Genomic DNA, 20,425 nt, shown 5'->3' with positions numbered 1-20,425 from the left:
ACTCTGTCTCAGGAAACAAAACAAAAAGGTCCAAAAAATAAGAGCTAACATCTGTTGCTTACTTACCATATGCTAGGCACTGGGCTAGGCATGAATATCTCATGTGATCATCACAACAAGCCTAGGAAGAGGGTATATTATCCCCACTTCACAAACAAAAATTAAGGCTCAAAGGGATTAAATGACTTACTCAAAGTCATGTATCTACCAAGTCCTACACCCAGACTTGAAGCCCTTGTTTTCCTGATTCAAAAGCCCTTTCTGTATACCAGACAGCTGGCTGTACGTACCTTGTAGAGCACACTGCGGTCCCCCATCACACGGCCCTGGGAATGAACGTGCTCACTGCTGCGTTTCCCCTTCACCTTGACGATCCGCTGTACTTCCGGGGGAATGGTCAGCTCCCAACTCAGCTCAGTGGTGAGATCCTAGGGCGGGGACACAAAGAACTGAAACAGCTAGAGTTAGACCCATCCTACAGTTCATTATTTGAGGCCTTTGTGCAGGAAGGAACAGAGATCAGAACTAGAAAAACGAGCCAGGAGCAGTGGCTCATACTTGTAATCCCCACACTTAGGAGGCCAAGGTGGGCAGATCACTTGAGGTCAGGATTTCAAGACCAGCCTGGCCAAGAAAGCCAAACCCCATCTCTGCTAAACTTACAAAAAATTAGCCGGATGTGGTGGTGGGCACCTATAATCCTGGCCACTCAGGAGGCTGAGGCAGAGGCTGCAGTGAGCTGAGATCACGCCACTGCACTCCAGCCTGGGTGACAGAGCAAGACTCAAAAATAAAACAAACTAGAAAAATGGCAATAGAGATCTAGTTTATGAAGAAATTTCAGAACTCTCGGTTTGATTAAGATAGATAATAGACCAGGTACAGTGGGTCACACCTGTAATCCCAGCACTTTGGGAGGCCGAGGCAGGTGGATCACCTGAGGTCGGGTGTTTGAGACCAGCCTGACCAACGTGGAGAAACCCCATCTCCACTAAAAATAAAAAATTAGCCAGGCATGGTGGCGCATGCCTGTAATCCCAGCTACTCAGGAGGCTGAGGCAGGAGAATTGCTTGAACCTAGCAGGTGGAGGTTGCAGTGAGCCAAGACTACGGCCATTGCACTCCAGCCTGGGCAACTCTGGCTCAAAAAAAAAAAAAAAAAAAGATAGATAATAAAGCCAGTAGAAAAGGAGGCGAATGCTCAGTAGTATCCCGTTATTTATCTGAGTAGGAAATACGCAAGGAAAATTTACCATTTATTACTAAACTCCAAGATGCCCGTATACTAGGGCCAGCAGTGAATGTCTAAGCTAACAGGGACCTCAAAACATTTCGTGTATGATTCTTTATGGTCATAGGAAACCAACCAATAAACACTCATGGTTAAATATATTATTACACATCCATCCTATGGAATTATGCAGAGCACTTGGGCGTGGAGACAGGAAGTAGTTACTGGCAAAGGGCAAAAGGGCCTTCTAGGAGCTGGTGGTGTTCTGTTTCCGGATGTGATTACCAGGCACACAAGTGTATTCCCTTGGTGAGGGTTCACTGAGCCATACCTCATGATTTTGCACTTTTGTCAATATTTTTCTGTAATAAAAAACTGAATTTGACAAAACAATGAGGTAGAAAACCCATTAAATGAAAAAAGCAAATTTCATAAGAATAAATATAGGTCAATTCCATGTGGGTAAGAAAAAAAAAAAACAGGCCGGGGGCAGTGGCTTACACCTGTAATCCCAGCACTTTCGGAGGCCAAGGCGGGAGGATCACTTGAGGTCAGGAGTTTGAGACCAGCCTGGCCAACATGGTGAAACCCCATCTCTACCGAAAATACAAAAATTAGCCGGGCGTGGTGGCGTGCACCTGTAGTCTTGGGAAGCTGAAGCAGGAGAATCGCTTGAACCCAGGAGGCAGAGGTTGCAGTGAGCTGAGATCACGCCCCTGCACTGTAGTCTGGGTGACAGAGCGAGACTCTGTCTCAAAAAAAAAAAAAAAAAGTATGAGCCGCACATGTGTGTCCACACAGCTGTTGATATGGAATCATAAATACACAAGGACAGTGGAAAGAGGCACAGCAAACTGCTGACAGGCTTTCCACCTGGGGAAGGGAAGACTGCTGGAAATGGGGCTACAAGAGTCTGTTCACATTTTGCTTGTTCACCTCTCTGTATCAATAGACTCTTTTACAATGAGAATATACTCATGTATTACCTAAATTTTTAAAATAATAAAAGTTATTAATAATAAGACTTCATTGCCACAACCTTCTTTGAAAACATGAGAACTCACTAAAACATCCCCAGAGAGGAAGGTCACCAAGTGAGGGCAAAGGCAGTACACTCCCTTGTGGTCCAGGACTCGTGCGCACACCTGGCTCACTTCCCACAGACAGCTCTGCCCCCTTTGTCTTCCTTTGTCACTGTTCACTCAGATGATGTCCTCAAGACTCTGGATTCATGACACCCACACTCCAGTTCACTCCCCTGAATCTACGAAACTGTCTCTTTCAAGGTCCTCATTTTATTAACTCAAAAGGATGATTTTTTTTTTTTTCATTCACAAGGGTAAAGGATGTGTCTTCTGGGCAGACCATTTCCAGTGCCGTTTATGCTAAGGTTAGCTGTTACAAATATCACAAAAGGGCACTGCATTTTCAAAACAACAGCGTCTCCAACTCAGATGGCATTTACCATGTGCCAGGCAGTTTTATGTGATTTATATGTTGAATTCTCACAACAATCTTTTGAGACAGGTATTTATCACCTTATTTTACAGCTAAGAAAACAGAAGGCCAGAGTCCAAGGTCACAAAGTTAGTAAGTGACAAACCTAGGCTTCAAATCCAGCAAATTGGGTCTAAGCTCTTAAATTCTACGCCTCTCAAAAGGCCTTACAGGACAGGATGGGAGAGCTGTTTGTGAATGCACAACACAGAGTGCTTCTCCAAACAGTCCTGCTAACAAGGCCATGCCAGCCCCTCATGAACTTCAGAGCTGGACTTCAGAGCCAGCTTGTATCACTGTTTACAAGAGTTGGTCTCAAGTATGTGAGGATTAAAGCAAACTGACCCCCTTTCTAGAAATAAAATTCAAAGCACACATTCTATCATGAGTTGGTCAACATCATCTTCATATAAAAGTACAACTTATTACTCAACCCACATTCCTACCTTCTACTTTCCCAAGAATGGAAAAAAAGTCCCATCTCTCTGCTACAGAAAAAGAATGTGGCCAGGTGCAGTGGCTCACGCCTGTAATCCCAGCACTTTGGGAGGCCGAGGCAGGTGGATCACAAGGTCAGGAGTTTGAGACCATCCTGGCCAACACAGTGAAGCCCTGTCTCTACTAAAAATAGAAAAAATTAGCCGGGCGTGGTGGCGCATGCCTGTAATCCCACCTACTTGGGTGGCTGAGGCAGGAAAATCGCTTGAACCCAGGAGGTGGAGGTTGCAGTGAGCCGAGATCGCGCCACTGCACTCCAACCCAGGCGACAGTGCGAGACTCCGTCTCAAAAAAAAAGAAAAAGAATGTGGAATGAAAGCTCCAAGGGCAGAGATTTGGTCTACTGTGCACCACTCTGTCCACAGCACCTAGAACCATACCTGCCATGTAGTAGCTGCCCAACAAACATGAACAAATGATTGACTTTGTATCAGACATCAGGATTACGCTAATCTAAGTTTATAGTAGAATGAGTAGCATAATTCACTTCTTAGCCAAATGGCCAGGAAACACCTGCATCTCATCCACAAAGGGTCATGCCAGGACACGCCTTCCCACCTTTCGAAGCCGATATCCACATAGCCGTCCCTGCTCCGCATCCACCAAATAGAAGAAAATGGAAGGGGCAAGCTCGTGTAGCTGTCGCAAGACATTCCGAGTGGCTGGAAAAGCTGTGACCTTGAAAAACCCAGAGAGCCCAAGGAAAGAGTTAGGAAACTTCCCCATCAAAGAGAGCCTTAAGAATAAAACAGCAAATCTTAAAAGAATTCAAGTCTAGTGAACTCAGTTTAGGGTTTACATTCAGTTCTGTTAAGAACCTGAGTTTTCACAAATGCAGACACAGCCATCATTTCTCTTCAGGATGGCCTTAGAGCCCAAACACGTGCTGGGTACAGAGAGCACTCCATCTCTGGGCTGCTGTGTTTGACCACTTGGCCCCAAACCCGACTCCACTAGCATGTTCTCCATCCCCTCTGAATACAGTACCTTGTATTCATCATCTATCAACAGCAACACCTTGGCGTAGTCTTGATCCATGACTGGGAGAAGCAAGGACTGCAAGATGGGGCGCTTCAGCACTGGGGGAGCCACCTGACTCCACTTCCCAAAAATGGGATTGAAGACATACAGAGAACTCATTCCCGACTCCTAAAATGAGCAAACTGTCAGGCTCCACCAACAAGAAAAGACTGCAAATCCTAGGGATAGACCTGAAGAGCTGGGACTCCAGCTCAGCAACTGTGGGGGTTCCCTAGTCTTTGCGCTCTTTGTGGAAAATAAGTTCTTGGCTGTAGGTGAATAGTCCCCTAGGCTAACGTCACAAAGGAAAAAGTCAAACTGTCTCTGCCAGTTCTTTTTTGAGACAGGGTCTCACTCTGTCACCCATGCTGGAAGTGCAGTGGCATGATCAAGGCTCACTGCAACCTCTACCTCCTAGGTTCAAGCGATCCTCCCACCTCAGCCTCCCAAGTAGCTGGGACTACAGGCACAAACCACCACATGTGGCTAATTCTGTTTTTATTTTTTGTAGAGAATGGTGAGACCCCGTCTCTACTAAATATACAAAAATCAGCCAGGCATGATGGCATGCACCTGTAATCCCAGCTACCTGGGAGGCTGAGGCACAAGAATCGCTTGAAACTGGGAAGTGGAGGCTGCAGTGAGCCAAAATCGCACCAGGCAGCCATTCCAAGAAAATGTCTACCAAGCCCACCTTCTGTGCTAGAATGAATACACAAAAATCCATTCTAATTCTGGGAAGACACAAAAATATCCTGCTCTTCCTCAAAGAGAGAAAATAGCCACTCAGCTACTAACAGCCAATGTTTAGAAAAGAGGAGAGCTGGCTCCCTATGTAGCTGGTGAAGTCACACCCACTTTCTAAACAATTCCACATCAGTGCTGGCTGGTTCCTCCACCCAGGCATGAAACTAGAAGAAACAAGAGTTCTAACTCCTGAATGTGCCTCATTAACTCACATAATTCCAAGGGCCTAGGAGCAATTTAAGTTACAAAATAGCAAAAAAAGCCACTCTGAGTCTGGCTCAAGTTAGAGCTGGATGCCGCACCTTGTCCTTCACCAGCAGGGTACACTGGGGGGGGTGGGGGAAATGAGCAGTAGTTCTCTGAACCATCAGTTTAAAGGAGGAGTCTGGCTTGACGTTGGGTAGATACTGTTTCCACAGGATGGTGCCAGAGCTGCTCTCAATGCCAAAAAGCTGCAAGATAAACAAATACTTGGCTCACTACTAGAAAGAGAAACCAAAGAACTGAGTCTGTCCTTGAAAACTAGAACCAGTGTCATCCCCCACCAAAGGCTTTTTGTTCCTCACCCTCAGAACTTGAAAAGGTTCAGTAACTGGAGTCTTAAACCACACGCACCTTGCCTGAGGCTGTTACCATCACCATCATCTTCTGGAGGTTGAATTCATCTCTGGCCAGGGTGTCAATGTTGATCTCATTCTTAATCTGACTTCGGGGCTTCCGAGCATCGTAAAACATTTTCCAGAGGTGGGAAGTCCATGCTTGCAGCAGGATAAGCTGAGAGGAGAGGCGTTTCAGGAACATCCCCAGCAAGCCATCTGGTGTAAAGGAAAAGTAACACACTCTACATCAGACTAGGGGTCCAGAAGGAGGTACATGCTTTCCTAATGAGAGATCTCTGCGTCTCCTATGGAGTGGTAAAGTCCACACTCTAGGCCACAAGCCCAAAGGGCAGTCCTATATCTGATGCCAATAGTCTCACACTCAGGTAAGGCTCATGCAGGAGCTTCCAAAAACTACTTAACTGGCTCTTACAACTAAACCCAGCTGGAATCTTGGAATAGACTAGGAGGTCAGGGATCAGGCATGCAGGAGGCAGACATGCTGTGAATGTCTCCACCACAGCCCCACATCCAAGATGCCAGAGGAAGGTTTCTGGGTGCCATGACAAAGCCAGAAGAGGTATGAGTGTGGGGGTGGAGGGTGCAGGTCAATGAATGTGTATCATGAGCAGGTACTTCCATCTCCCACTGATTCATTCCTACTTTGTCAACTGTTTAACCTGCACCCAACAGACATATTTGCAACGAGTTCCCAGGACCATCATTCACTCTTTCCCTGATTCTGTCAGTGAAGCCACTGCCCTCCAGATCTCCTCATTGGAGACCACAGATTTGGAAACAGATGCAAGGAAGCAAGGTAAAGAGCATGGTCTCTGGAATCTGCCAGGCCCAAATTAAGATCCCAGCTTCACCACTCACTATGGGGCAACCTTGAGAAAGGTACTTCACCTTTTTGCCTCCGGTTCCTCATCTGTAAAGTGGCATGTAACCCACTGGATTGTTGGAAAATTACATCATACGATGTACATCAAGGATTTAGTGTGGTGCCTGGTACATGGTAAGCACTTACTAAAAAAGGAGCAGAACCTCTGCTTATCTTATTTTCCACCCACCTCTGCTCAAGGAAGAGAAGTGAGAAGCAACAGGACAAGTCACAAGCATGGCAGTCAACACACACACACACACACACACACACACACACACCCCGCCACCAAGGATGTACCTCATTGGTCCAAGCTAGGAAGAAAAACAATTAACCAAAAGCTAGCCATGTGAGCAGGCAATGAGCAACAAGGCAGCAAGAAGCAGGTTTTACCTTGAATCGCTGGATCCAGGCAGCAGAAATAAACAGTAAAGTCAAATTAATCCTCAGCTTAAGAAAATGTGCATTGCCTAGCAGAGTGCCTGGTCCACAGCAGGCCCTCAATAGCTATCCGTTGGAGAGCTGGATGAATGGACAGAAGAGAGAGGGCGGGGGGCAGGACTGAATCAGAGCAGAGTGAATCAAGTTCATCCTGGCAGTTGGGACCATGGCCAGCTTTAGAGGGCACTGGGCTATTTCCGCAATACCCAGATCAACCCAATCGTGTCTCCAGACAGATGTGGCTGCTGCTTTAGGGACAATGAGTATACAGTGCCTGGTAAATTTTTAGTACACAGGCAATGGTAGCTATTACTATACCAAGTTATGACTTTATTCCCCACCAGGCGCAGTGGCTCACGCCTGTAATCCCAACACTTTGGGAGGCCAACGCGGGCAGATCATGAGGTCAGGAGTTCAAGACCAGCCTGACCAACATGGTGAAACCCTGTCTCTACTAAAAATACAAAAATTAACTGGGCGTGGTGGCACACGCCTGTAAACCCAGCTACTTAGGAGGCTGTGGCAGGAGAACTGCTTAAACCCGGGAGACGGAGATGGCAGTGAGCCAAGACTGCGCCACTGCACTCCAGCCTGGGTGACAGAGCAAGACTCTGTCTCAAAAAAAGAAAAAAAGGAAAAAAAAAGACTTTTTTCCCTCAGCTTTCTCTAGAGGGATTTTTCCCTAGCTTTCCCCAGAAGGATTCAGTTCATTCTTTCACAGAAATGAACGGTTTCATAAACCATATGGCCACAAATGCACTGGAACCTCATCACAGAGCTCGTTCAGAAAAGACTAGCAATCTGCCAAGCCCAGGAAGCCGGAGATGCATGACACGGTATCTCTTGTGGTCATTTCCAGACTGACCCCTCCAGCAACTCTGCAGCTCCAACCTCTTAGGTTCATACCTGCCTTTTTGCCAAATTCTCCTTCCAGTTCGGCCTGTGCCCCAGTCAGGGGGAGGTCCACCATCTCTAGGCACACCACTTCTGCCAGGGACTCCTCACGGCTCCACAGTACCACCTTCCCTGCTACAGGAAACATTTTTACAAAGCTAAGCCTGGAGCTGGGCACGGTGGCTCATGCCTGTAATCCCAGCACTCTGGGAGGCCAAGGTGGGCGAATCTCTTGAGCCCAGGAATTTGAGATCAGCCTGGACAACAGGGCAAAACCTTATCTCAACAAAAAATAAATATCAGGGCCAGACAAGGTGGCTCACGCCTATAATCCCAGCACTTTGGGAGGCCGAGGGAGGCAAATCACAAGGTCAGGAGATCGAGACCATCCTGGCTAACATGGGGAAACCCCATCTCTACTAAAAATATAAAAAGTTAGCTGGGCGTGGTGGTGGGCACCTGTAGTCCCACCTACTCAGGAGGCTGAGGCAGGAGAATGGTGTGAACCCAGGAAGTGGAGCTTGCAGTGAGCCGAGATCACGCCACTGCACTCCAGCCTGGGCAACAGAGCGAGACTCCATCTCAAAAAATAAATAAATAAATAAATAAATCAAAAAATTAGCCAGGCATGGTGGCAAGCGCCTGTAGTCACAGCTACTTGGGAGGCTGAGGTGGGAAGATCACTTGATCTCGGGAGATTGAGGCTGCAGTGAGGCCATGATCGCGCCACTGCACTCCAGACTGGGCAACAGTGAGACCTTGTCTCAAAAAAAAAAAAACTAAGGCTGCCTCCCAGATGTTCTAAAGAGACTCTTCTTGCTGACTCAGGGATTACTACAAGCTCTTGCATAAAAGGATAAATGGCAGAGCAAGGGGCTGGAATCAATAGGTCAAGGGAGGAAAGTTACGTATCCCACCAAGAAGGCCAAGTTATTCTTCAAAAGCAGGTGACAAAGGCCGGGCATGGTGGCTCACACCTGTAATCCCAGCACTTTGGGAGGCCAAAACGGGCAGATCACCTGAGGTTAGGAGCTCAAGATCAGCCTGGACCAACGTGGTGAAACCCTGTCTCTTACTAAAAAATACAAAATTAGCCAGGTGTGGTGGCACATGCCTGTAATCCCAGTTACTCGGGAGACTGAGACAGAAGAATCACTTGAACCAGGATGCAGAAGTTGCACAGAGCTGAGATTACACCATTCCACTCCAGTCTGGGCAACAAGAGCAAAACTGTCTCAAAAAATAAAAAAAGAGCCAGGCACGGTGGCTCATGCCTATAATCCCAGCACTTTGGGAGGCCGAGGCAGGTGGATCACCTGAGGTCAGGAGTTTGAGACCAGCCTGACAAACATGGTGCAACCCCATCTCTACTAAAAATACAAAATTAGCCGGGCGTGGTGGTGCATGCCTGTAATCCCAGCTACTTGGGAGGCTCAGGCAGGAGAATCACTTAAACCTGGAAGCCAGAGGTTGCAGTGAGCTAAGATCACGCCACTGTACTCGAGCCTGAGCCACAAGAGCAAAACTCCGTCTCAAAAAAAAAAAGCAGGTGACAGGCCAGGCACGGTGGCTCACACCTGTAATCCCAGCACTTTGGGAGGCTGAGGCAGGCGGATCACTTGAGCTCAGGAATTCGAGACCAGCCTGGCCAACATGGCAAAAGCCTGTCTCTACTGAAAATACAAAAATTAGCTGGTCATGGTGGCGCGTGCCTGTAATCCCAGCTACTCGGGAGGCTGAGGCAGGAGAACTGCTTGAATCCGAAAGGTGGAGATTGCAGTGGGCTAAGATCATGCCACTGCACTCCAGCCTGGGCAAGAGATCAAGACTCTATCTCAAATTTTAAAAATTTTTAAAAAAAAAGCAGGTGACATTTGGCTGTGAACAAAACGCTCGGGGCACACTCCACTTGAATCTCTTCCAGAAACCTGCAGCCTCCCAAAAAACAGTCTGACTGCAACACATCGGAAGGCCTGGGGAAATAAAAAAATGGGTTGAATGAGGTCTACTTACCCAACTGCTGCAGGAAAAGTAGCAGATGATCCTCCGTCTGCACCAAAGCCCGGTAGCCCACTGAGTCATCCTTCTTCAAGAACACCTGGATATACAGCTATAAGCCACACAGTCAAGACCAGTGTAGTCAGTGAGGATCCAAATGCCTCTGAGAGCCCCAGACCCCAGAAGTCAAAGCATTAGGACTTAACAGAGGCCCAAGCCATGGCATTATTTGATATCTAAACAATGTAGCTATTATCTGGATGCCAGTAAGTGATACATATTCTTAGGGGCCAACACAATGATGCTGGGGTCTCCCAGATCTTTCTATGGAGGAACATGAGTACTGCACGGGTACCACGCCATTCATCCATGTTCTAATCACACCCCACAAAGTGAGCAGGAGGCCAGGATTAGACTTTCTGCTTTAGAAACAAAGAAGCCACAGCCCAAGCAGCTGAGGAAAATAACCAAATGTACACAGAGGCAATACTGGGTAGTGATGAGTCCAGGCTGTGGGAGGTTAGACCTGAATCTGAACCCCAGCAACACCTCTTCCTGGCTCCGTGACTCTGGCTGTGGTACTCGCCACAGAATCATTTTAAAACCAGGTCAGGAACAATCGCTTCACGGGAGTGTTCGGAGGATTAAATTAATTAATGTGTAAGTTAAAAGCTTAAAACAGTGCCTGGTACACAATGACGAGCTGGCATAAATAATACCTGCCTTTACTGTGATTTCCAACAAGTCAGTGGCTCAGAGAGCATTAGAACACATGTTCAGAGAGCCTAATCCAAGCCCCATGGCTAAGACCTGGCCCTGAGGAAAGGAAGGCACGTGCTGAGAAGCCCACAGGACAGTCTGCAGAGAAAGGCTCTGCCTCACCCGCTCAGGCCGAGTGCCGCTCTGTTCCAGGCTAAATGTAATTGTGGTGTCCAGCAGCCGCCGACCTGTCTCCACGAGATACAGGTTAATGGTGTAGGTCTGATTGAAGCAAGCCAGAGAGTCCTAGGGGTACAGACAGCACGGGTCAACTAGAGGCATCCCCCGAAAGCAAAGCCCACCAAAGGAAGTCCAAGGATTGGGGGCAAATACCCTAGAGAAGGAGCCAGGCCAGAAGGGGAAGTATATGCAAAGGAAAATAAAAGAGAAAGCAAGCCAAATCCTAAGGCAGAAATAAGGTGCCTGAGTAAATAAATGAAATTACAACTACCATACTTGTCTTGGAAGCCAGTACAGAGTAGCAGACTTCTGAAAGAGAGGTAGGGCTGAGCAAAGTAAGACTGAGCAAGACAGGAGGCAGGGAAACGCTTAGATGGAAGCCACAGCAGGAACCTATGCCTCCAGCCAGGGGCTGACGCCTCCGCTTCAGGGTAACTGCACAGATTACTACTCAACTGTGCCAGCCGGGATCCCCAAAAAAATGGGGACGCTGAGGCCCAGAGGAGAAAGTGGCTAGGAACAGACTCTAGGCATTCTACCTCCTAATAACCCAGTAAAATGAGATTAAGAGAAACATCATTTAATTTACAGTACTTAGGAAACCCCATTTGAAGCTGGGAACTCTAAGACCTGCTCCTAACCAAAGCTGTGCCCCCAACTCTCTTTGGTGGCCTCCTGCGTCTCTCAGTCTGGCATACTGCCCAATGCCACACCCTACCTTTGAACTAGACTTCTCCGGAAAGCTCCCCATTGACCCATCTTCAGAATTGCTAGGTTTCTGCTATGAGAAAGAGAAGGACAGGAGAAAATTCAGCCAAAGGGTCACTTCCCAGTCACTGAAATGAAGCTTTTGTTTTTATCTTCTTAGCACTTGGGAGAAGGCAAAGCTCATTTCTCACCCCTGCCCACAAAGTCTATTCAACCCTTAATAGCCCCATATGAAAGTAAGGTCATCACATTAGGGTCTCGTTCCTGGGGAGAAATGGGGTGTACAGAAAGCTCTATAGGTGAGGCAAGACCTCACTTCTCAACAGCCTCCTGCCCCCTGGGTTCAAACTGACCAGGCCAATGTGCCCAGACTTCTGATTTTCAGGGTTCCTGGCAGAGACCAGGAAGGAAAACCCCAAGTGCTGACTGTTGTTCTCAATACTCACCACTTCATTCCGACAGGCCATGACTGCAGCCACCGTCTTCTCCCCAGTGGTGGCAAAGCTCACTAGGGCAGTCTGGGGGAAAAGCAAGGCATCAGCTCCTAAGTGGGACCAGTACTAGCCAGCTGCCTTACAGAGGGTCACCTCTCCAGGGAAGGCCCTTGGCCTTAAGAGTTGAAAGTGCTCCCCACTTTGGAGCAGAATGGTCAGGCATTTAAGAGCAGAGCGAGGCCCCAGTTGCATCTACAGCTGAAAACAGAACTCTCCCCTACCTCCAACGCAGGCACACGTCAATCTTAAGTCCCATGCTGCTTGCTCTTACTATCTACGGGGAAGCTCTCATTTATGTCCCCATATTTCCTTTGGACTAAGGAAGGCACTGGTTTTGCTCTAAAGATCCTTTGTAATACTCAGGAGGAAATATACCATTTCTACTGCAAGGCTACCTACCCCCTCTCAAACCATTTAAGGGAAGGTGTCATCAGTCTTGGGCCTAAGAGCAAATGTTTCCAGATTCAAAAGCACTGCCTTGTAACATCCATGTCTTGGAGAGATGTCCTGAATCCTAGCAAACCGTGTTGCCTGCAGTTACCTGTGGGAAGTTTTTAAGCAAACTCAGGGTGCCGTAATGGTACTGCAGCAGAGCATAGTGGCTTGGGGACAAGTGCAGGAAGAACTGGGCCCGGGAAGCGTCCACTGGGTTGGGCTGGGTGGGCAGGACCCGGGGTTGGAATCCACTTCCAAATTCTAAGTCGAGAGACTGGAAGGCAAGAAGGAGGAGGATTACAGCTGACAGCTGACGAGTCCCTGACCCATCCGAGGCTCACACCCTCTGCCCTACTTTACCAGAGGAAGTAACTGGGCCACGGCAGGTGGCTTCAAATGCTCCAGTTCAAATTCCCCAAAGGAGAAAGTGGCCGATTTCCCCTTATGCCAGTTCAGCCAGAGGCCTGAATGGCTTCCACTGCTCAGGAAGAGTCTGGGAGAAAGACCCTCTGGGGGAATCATGCCAAACTTTCTACTCCCCGCAGGAAATGCCTCAGGCCAGAAGCAGCAGTGGCAGCCTCTCACCTGCAGCGGGATCTGTCTCAGCTCCCATTCCGTCTCCAGAGCCAAAGTTTGGAGGGAACGTGAGCTCGGGTCAGGACACACCAGGACAGCCTCATCCACCACGCCACAGGCTCCGGACAGGTGCTGCAGCCATGGAGTTGAAACCCTGACCTACAGAAAAGTCATCATTAACAGGAAGCTCGTGAAAGATTTTTACATTTCCCTCTCAGCCCAACAGCAGTATTGCTGCCAGCATCCCACTGGGGGTCCTAAGTTCAAAGGTTCTTCACGGTTGGTTCCATAGGAATTCTTCCTGTCCCCTGAAACCCCACCCTCCAACCTCCTGAGAGCCTCCAAAGGTGGAAAAAATAAGAGGATTTTCTGGTCACTGGAAAAATACACCCGATAATTTTAAATACCTGACACTTCAGATCTGCACTTCTTTACTATATTTGTCATATGTGGTGTCCTACTGTGATTTCACAGCACTGTTAAGATACTTACAGGCAGGGACTAGATCTATGTAATTTTTTAGCCACCCCAGAAGATAACACATGCAAATATGAGTACTTTAAATAGAGGCCTAATGAGAAGGCAGCTGGCAAGTGACCACAATGAGGGAGCATAAGTAGCTTTTGCATCTGCCCAGCCAAGTTCCCTGTTCCCCAGTACAAAGAAATCTATTGAGTCCCCCCACAACCCCACCTTATTCACAGGCTTCTGTCACCCTCCCATACCTGCTGAACAATCTCTCCATCTTCCACATTAAACTTGACAATGTTCACATGGCTGAAAGGAACAACTCCGAGGGCCCACACCACCCCAGAGCCGTAAGAATACACCATCTGGTAGTGGATGCTGTCACTAAGAGAGGGAAGAAGAAACGGGAGCGTCAGCTTTAAACCCAGGACAGGATTATTCTCAGGGGCTGCCAGGCCTCAGCCAGATGTCACAAACTAGTAATTCCCAAATAGGTTTTGTTTGGCTCATACAGTTTGGGGGTTTTTGTTGTTGTTCTTAATTTGAATTACTTGTCAACATTTAGAAGAGATTATACTTCACAATCAGATTTCTCTTTTTTTTTTTTTTTTTTTTTTTTTTTGAGATGGAGTCTTGCTCTGTCGCCCAGGCTGGAGTGCAGTGGCCGCATCTCAGCTCACTGCAAGCTCCGCCTCCTGGGTCTACGCCATTCTCCTGCCTCAGCCTCCCGAGTAGCTGGGACTACAGGCGCCCGCCACCTCACCCGGCTAGTTTTTTGTATTTTTTAGTAGAGACGGGGTTTCACCGTATTAGCCAGGCTGGTCTCGATCTCCTGACCTTGTGATCCGCCCGTCTCGGCCTCCCAAAGTGCTGGGATTACAGGCTCGAGCCACCGCGCCCGGCCCACAATCAGATTTCTAAGTTTTCCTACAGTTAGAAGACGTGACAACGCTAAGCCTAAATACAGAGTGCCAATCAGGTGGGTAAGGCTGCCCCCTCCAGGCAGGCCAGGCGCTCTGCAGCTCCCATCCAGTCAGTGTTGCTCATGGATATTTCATAACCCACCTCATAGCATTTTCTTTGTTGTGTTTTTTCAGACAGTGTCTCACTCTGTCATCCAGGCTGGAGTGCAGTGGTGCGATCACGGCTCACTGCAGCCTCTACCTCCCGAGGCTCAGGTGATCCTCCCACCTCAGCCTCCCAAGTAGCTGGGATCACAAGCATGCACCACCATGCCTGGCTAATTTTTTGTATTTTTTGTAGAGATGGGGTTGCCCAGGCTGGTCTCAAACTCCCAAGCTCAAGTGATCCACCCAACTCAGGCTCCCAAAGTGCTGGGATTACAGGTGTGAGACACCGTGCCAGGCAAGAATTTGAAGTTTTGAGTCCTGCTCTAAACTTTGAAAATGGCCACAGGGTGTCTAAGTAGATCCTTTTCTCTTGTTCCCTCCCTCCCTCCTGTTCCTTCCCAATTTCAATGCTTTCTACCAGCAGGAGCTCGAGAAACCATTTCATACTCACTCAGCCTACCCTGGGCTCTTCTTGAGTTGTTCTAACTCTTTTTTTTTTTTTTTTTTGAGACGGAGTCTTGCTTTTCACCCAGGCTAGAGTGCAGTGGCCGGATCTCAGCTCACTGCAAGCTCCGCCTCCCAGGTTCACGCCATTCTCCTGGCTCAGCCTCCCGCGTAGCTGGGACTACAGGCGCCTGCCACCCCGCCCGGCTAGTTTTTTGTATGTTTTAGTAGAGACGGCGTTTCACCATGTTAGCCAGGATGGTCTCGATCTCCTGACCTCGTGATCCGCCCGTCTTGGCCTCCCAAAGTGCTGGGATTACAGGCTTGAGCCACCACGCCTGGCCTGAGTTGTTCTAACTCTTAATATGAATGAAAGGCTCAGTCAGAACTGGTACTTGAACTAGAAGTCAGAAGGCACAAAGTACCATAACCACGAGCGAGTGAGTGGCTCCCGTAGCATGGCTCGCCCTAGCGCCCCAGTTTGAGAGTGTTCTCCTCAGTGCAAAGGAAACTCCAGGCATACTCTGGAGTCTCACTCATACTTACAGCCTTCAAGATCTTGTGAGTGCAACACACTCCATGCAATACTAACAAGAGACAGGCCTGGGTTAAAGCAAATGCTTTGGGTCCCTCAAGGAGAAAGAGGAGCTCGTAGAGTAGGACGAGGCAGCTGTTGCCTGTACACAGGCGGCCTTACCTTTCTGGGAGATGTTCCACCCACTTGAGGTGCCCACTGGAGAGGTGATGGAGGGCAAGCGTCGTCTTCTTCAGGACTGCGATGTACCTCACAGACTCCTGCAGGCCAACCAGCCCAAGTGCCTGGAAACTGAGCACAAGTACAGGTTGAGAGCAGCCCACACCTGCAGAGCCTCAGGCTGGGAGAGACAGTCCAGAACAGTACTCACTGTTGCTTGGTGGGTAAGGAAACAGGCTTTGGGGTCAAACACAGCCGAATCCTAATCCTGGCTCTGCCTCTTGTTAGCCAACTTGAGATTCTGCACTCGCAACCATGTGGTCACACTGCTTGCTTCCCTGAAACCATCTACTTCTCCTAAGGGCTGTTCCCTCCTTCCCCTAGGACTTCACAGCAACTGGACCTACCCTCTGCCACATACCCATCAGACAGTGCTGTCATTACTGTGCTACCTGCCTGCCTCCCAATGGACAGCGGAATCCTCGATGACAGCAGCTGTCTCACAGTCCCGTGTGTTCCCATCGCCTGGGGCTCACCACGCGTTTACCAAATGAATTACTATCAGAAGATATATAAGCTAATACAAATGATCCTATCATTTGAACAACTTTAGGGGCCGGGCGCGGTGGCTCACACCTGTAATCCCAACACTTTGAGAGGCTGAGGCGGGAGGATCACGAGGCCAGGAATTCGAAACTAGCCTGGCCAACATGGTGAAACCCTATCTCTACTAACAATACAAAAATTAGCCAGGCACAGTCCACATGCCTGTAATCCCAGCTACTGGAGAGGCTGAGGCATGAGAATTGCTTGAACGTGGGAGGCGACGGTTGCAGCGAGCCAAGATCGTACCACTGCACTCCAGCCTGGGCGACAGAGTGAAACTATGTCTCAAAAAACTTAATAAATAAAAATAAATAACTAGAGCAAAGATGTAACAATAGGTCAAGTTATTCTTTAAACAAAACTAAACATTGGAAGTTTTATATTATGTTCTTTTATCTGGAACATTGCAAAACTCACAAATCACAGTGAAATTAGGAATAGCATACAAGCACAAGCGCAAACACTGCACCTGGAAACTCTGCATTAACAGGTGCTCAATACGTGTTGGCTGAGCAAGCATATCCACAACGGGCACTCAATGGCAATACATGTTGGCCGAGCAAGCATATCCACAATGGGGACTCAATGGCTGGCTCTCCAGTGGTCCCTGGGAAAAAGCCACAAGCCCAGACTTGCTGTCTGTGCAGATCTGTGTTCTGATAAATCCTTTAACTCAGTCAAGATAGAATCCAGTTTCTCCCCTACCTGCCACTGTCCAAGGTTATCTCCCAATTCAGGCCCCCGATGTTAGTCTCCCAGGAACGCATGATTTGGCCTCCACTGGACACAGTGATTGCATCTGGAAAAGAAAAGATCATGGTGAAGTCATTTCCCAATTGTTCTGTCACCTCCTAGGGTCCCACTGTGAGCAATGGCCTCACCTCTGATTTCAGGATGCAAATACATGTTAAACAGGTATCTGTCCTTCACTGTCAGGAGTCCCCCATCTCCTTTCCCTACCAGATCCTGTACAGATGACGGAGCCAAGGAATGGGACAGGGAGCCGGCCACACAATGGAGACACAGAAGGACTCTGCTTACCCTGTCCGTGAAGCAGCATGGCATCCACAGCCCCTTCTGCCGTGCCCTTGTCAACATGGCGCCACACTGAGAGACATGAAAGTTAGATGTTACTATGAACAGAAGGAGGCAACCCAGAAGACTGAGAGATAAATGAAGAGCTCTTCATTTGCACTGCAATGTCCAACTTTATTTCGAGGGAGTGAAGGAGTATAGCTAACTGGCAGTGATCCAGTACCATTCACGGGGTAATGAAGGTAGAAGGGGTTAAGAGGAGCCACTACTGTCCAGGCCCCACTGCCACCCCATCAAACATAAACAAACAACAATAAGATTAATAAAATCCATCCAAGTCATAAGAAAAATAGTGATCATAAATTCTATTTCCATTATTTTAGTGCCTAAAAACACCCAGCCAGTGTAGGTAATTAAGTGAGGGTATGTAAGAGTTTACTGCAAAGTAGAATAATGCGTTTTCTGCAGCAGCATCTTTTTTTGAGACAAGCTCTTGCTCTACTGCGCAGGTTGGAGTGAACTGGCATGATGACAGCTCACTGTAGCCTCAACCTGCCGGGCTCAAGCAAGAATCCCACCTCAGTCTCCCAAGTAACTGGGACTCTAGGCACACACCACCATGCCTGACTAATTTTTTAAATTTTAGACATAGGGCCTCATTGTGATCCCCAGGCTGTTCTCGAACTCCTGAGCTCAAGTGATCCTCCCGCCTGGGCTTGCAGCAATATCTTATTTAAGGGCACTCAGGATTCAGGCTAAAGAGAATAAACTGCAAAGGTCAGTTATAGGAATATACAAACATTCAAAGATGGTAAGACTGAAAAAAGTATCAAAATCCACTAGGAGAGGCGTCTTTTGGCCAACATGTCCCTTATTCAGGAATCAGCCAAGCAGAGTTGGCAATGGTGAGCCTTCCATCCCTTAGGCAGCCAGTAGACACGGTTCCCAGTTCACTCACAGATCTCCCCAGTTCTGGAATTTAATGCTGCAATCACATTCTTCTCTGTGGCTACAACCAACTTCTTAGATCCAGGGGAAAATTCCAAGGAGGCAAACTTGAGCTTCCCAACATACTGCTGTCTCCTGAGGAAAAGAGTACAGGGGAATGTAAGGAGCTAAAATCACCATTCCACAAAATGCTCCAGAAAAGAACAAATCACAGGGCTATCACCACCACACTCATTTTAGGACATATAAGAAGTGTTTGTGGCCGGGCACGGTGGCTCATGCCTGTAATCCCAGCACTTCAGGAGGCCGAGGCGGGCAGATCACAAGGTCAGGAAATCGAGACCATCCTGGCTAACATGGTGAAATCCCATCTGTACTAGAAATACAAAAAATTAGTTGGGCGTGGTGGCAGACGCCTGTAGTCCCAGGTACTCGGGAGGCTGAGGCAGGAAAACGGCATGAACCCGGGAGGCGGAGCTTGCAGTGAGTCGAGATCACGCCACTGCACTCCAGCCTGGAGGACAGAGTGAGACTCCGCCTCAAAAAAAAAAAAAAAACCGGAGGTGTTTATTAGCCAGGCTCTGTGGCTCACACCTGTAATCCCAACACTTTGCGAGGCCGAGGCGGGTGGATCACCTGAGGTCAGGAGTTCGAGGCCAGCCTGACCAACATGGAGAAGCCTCATCTCTACGAAAAATACAAAATTAGCTGGGCATGGTGGCTCATGCCTGTAACCCCAGCTACTCGGGAGGCTGAGGCAGGAGAATTGCTTGAACCCAGGAGGTGGAGGTTGCAGTGAGCCGAGATCGCACCACTGCACGCCAGCCTGGGCAACAAGAGAGAAACTCCGTCTTAAAAAAAAAAAGAAAAAAAAGAAAAGAAAAGAAAGAAAGAAAAATCTTAAACAGAGAGTCTTTCCCCCCCATCAGCCTAGCCTGGCCCTGGGCTCAGAGCAGAGTTGCCCAAAACACTAAGCAGTTAGGAAATGCCATTCATTCATTCATTCATGAAAAGAAAATTGCATATACCTAGTATTCTGCAACATTAGATATATATATCACCTGCTATATATGTGTAATATACACATATGACATTGTGAACAGTTGTGCACATCATTAAAAATGTAACTTATGTTGCATTTGTCACACTGTCTGGCATAACAGGTACTCAACATATATGTGAATCAACTTTTTCAAGACAGAAAATACTTCAGAGGAGGAGAAATCTGAGCTGGGCCCTGAAGAATAAAGTGTAAAGAGCAATAATAACAGGTAACATTTAATGACTGCATTCAATGAGCCAGGCATTGTTCTAAGTAATTTAATTGGACTGTCTCATTCATTCTCACAAGTACTGTAATAGATAACAGACTGTTAGTAAACCCATTGTATAGACAAAGACACAAAGGCACAGAGTGGTTAAGCCACTTTCCCCAAGATCACACAACTCTTAATTGGTAAAATTTAAACAAAAGCAAGCTACTTCAGGGCCTTAAGGAAGACGTGAGTGGGTGAATGAAGGAATGAATGGCATATTCTAGCTGCTCAGAGTTTTGGGCAATCCTGCTCTGAGCCCAGGGCCAGACTAGGTTGATGAGAGGGGGAAAAGGGTGCAGTTTAGGACTTTGAAGACGAAAGCTCCTGTTCAAATGCCTACAAGACACCAATTCGAGTAGGAATTCAAGTTCACTGACGGCGTGGCGATCTCTGACACCTGGTAGACCAGCAACCTGACAGTCAAAGAAATTGAACCTGACGAGGGAGAACAGGATCAGTGACCTCTGACCAGCACCCCAAGCATGCCTGGATGGCAGGGCCGGCTTACACACAAGGATCAGCTTAGAAGGACCCCTAACACTTGGTTTAAAGCTCTGCTTCGAACGACTTTAAATCCTTAATTTTTGAACAAGGCGCCCCACGTTTTCATTTTGTACTGGGTCCTGCAAATTATGCGGCCAATCCTGTTACATGACAACCCCCTTCCCTTTAGCAGGCAGGAGACAGGTACCGTGGAAACAGTCACTTATCTCTCGAATATGTTCTACACGTACGCACCAATCAAACTTGCCCACTTGGTCTTCGTAGACCGCGGCCACAGGAATCAGCAGCACAGCGCAAAGCCAGAAACGAGAAGCCCACTCAGCCGCCATGATGCGAGCGCAGGCACCGCCCACCGCCGTCCCGGCATGCACCGGGCCGCG

The 20,425-nt window shown here is 48.1% G+C and overlaps 1 protein-coding gene across 3 annotated transcripts in view; it reads right to left on the bottom strand.

Annotated features, from left to right (window-relative positions):
• The window catches only part of LOC105483118 (ER membrane protein complex subunit 1), a 29,657-nt gene extending 9,233 nt beyond the window's left edge, over positions 1–20,424 (bottom strand). For 2 of the 3 annotated variants that reach the window (XM_071099425.1, XM_071099430.1), the window contains exons 1-18: positions 20,280–20,424; positions 18,236–18,360; positions 17,284–17,349; positions 16,948–17,041; positions 15,640–15,768; positions 13,686–13,812; positions 12,970–13,119; positions 12,491–12,658; positions 11,902–11,973; positions 11,466–11,528; positions 10,691–10,813; positions 9,824–9,920; positions 7,823–7,945; positions 5,609–5,808; positions 5,296–5,445; positions 4,214–4,375; positions 3,785–3,904; positions 291–428 (exon numbers count right to left, since the gene is read on the bottom strand). In XM_071099425.1, the coding sequence (XP_070955526.1) occupies positions 291–428; positions 3,785–3,904; positions 4,214–4,375; positions 5,296–5,445; positions 5,609–5,808; positions 7,823–7,945; positions 9,824–9,920; positions 10,691–10,813; positions 11,466–11,528; positions 11,902–11,973; positions 12,491–12,658; positions 12,970–13,119; positions 13,686–13,812; positions 15,640–15,768; positions 16,948–17,041; positions 17,284–17,349; positions 18,236–18,360; positions 20,280–20,374 (2,202 nt within the window). In that variant the 5' untranslated portion in view covers positions 20,375–20,424. The remainder of the gene's footprint in view (positions 1–290; positions 429–3,784; positions 3,905–4,213; positions 4,376–5,295; positions 5,446–5,608; positions 5,809–7,822; positions 7,946–9,823; positions 9,921–10,690; positions 10,814–11,465; positions 11,529–11,901; positions 11,974–12,490; positions 12,659–12,969; positions 13,120–13,685; positions 13,813–15,639; positions 15,769–16,947; positions 17,042–17,283; positions 17,350–18,235; positions 18,361–20,279) is intronic. The other variant, XM_071099431.1, reaches the window with a different exon arrangement.
• Between the last annotated feature and the right edge of the window lies 1 nt (position 20,425).

This window comes from Macaca nemestrina, chromosome 1 (genome assembly GCF_043159975.1).
Source record: "Macaca nemestrina isolate mMacNem1 chromosome 1, mMacNem.hap1, whole genome shotgun sequence".
Lineage (NCBI taxonomy): Eukaryota > Metazoa > Chordata > Mammalia > Primates > Cercopithecidae > Macaca > Macaca nemestrina.
Note: the sequence above shows the minus strand (reverse complement) of the source record. Positions and strands in the feature narration are given on the sequence as shown.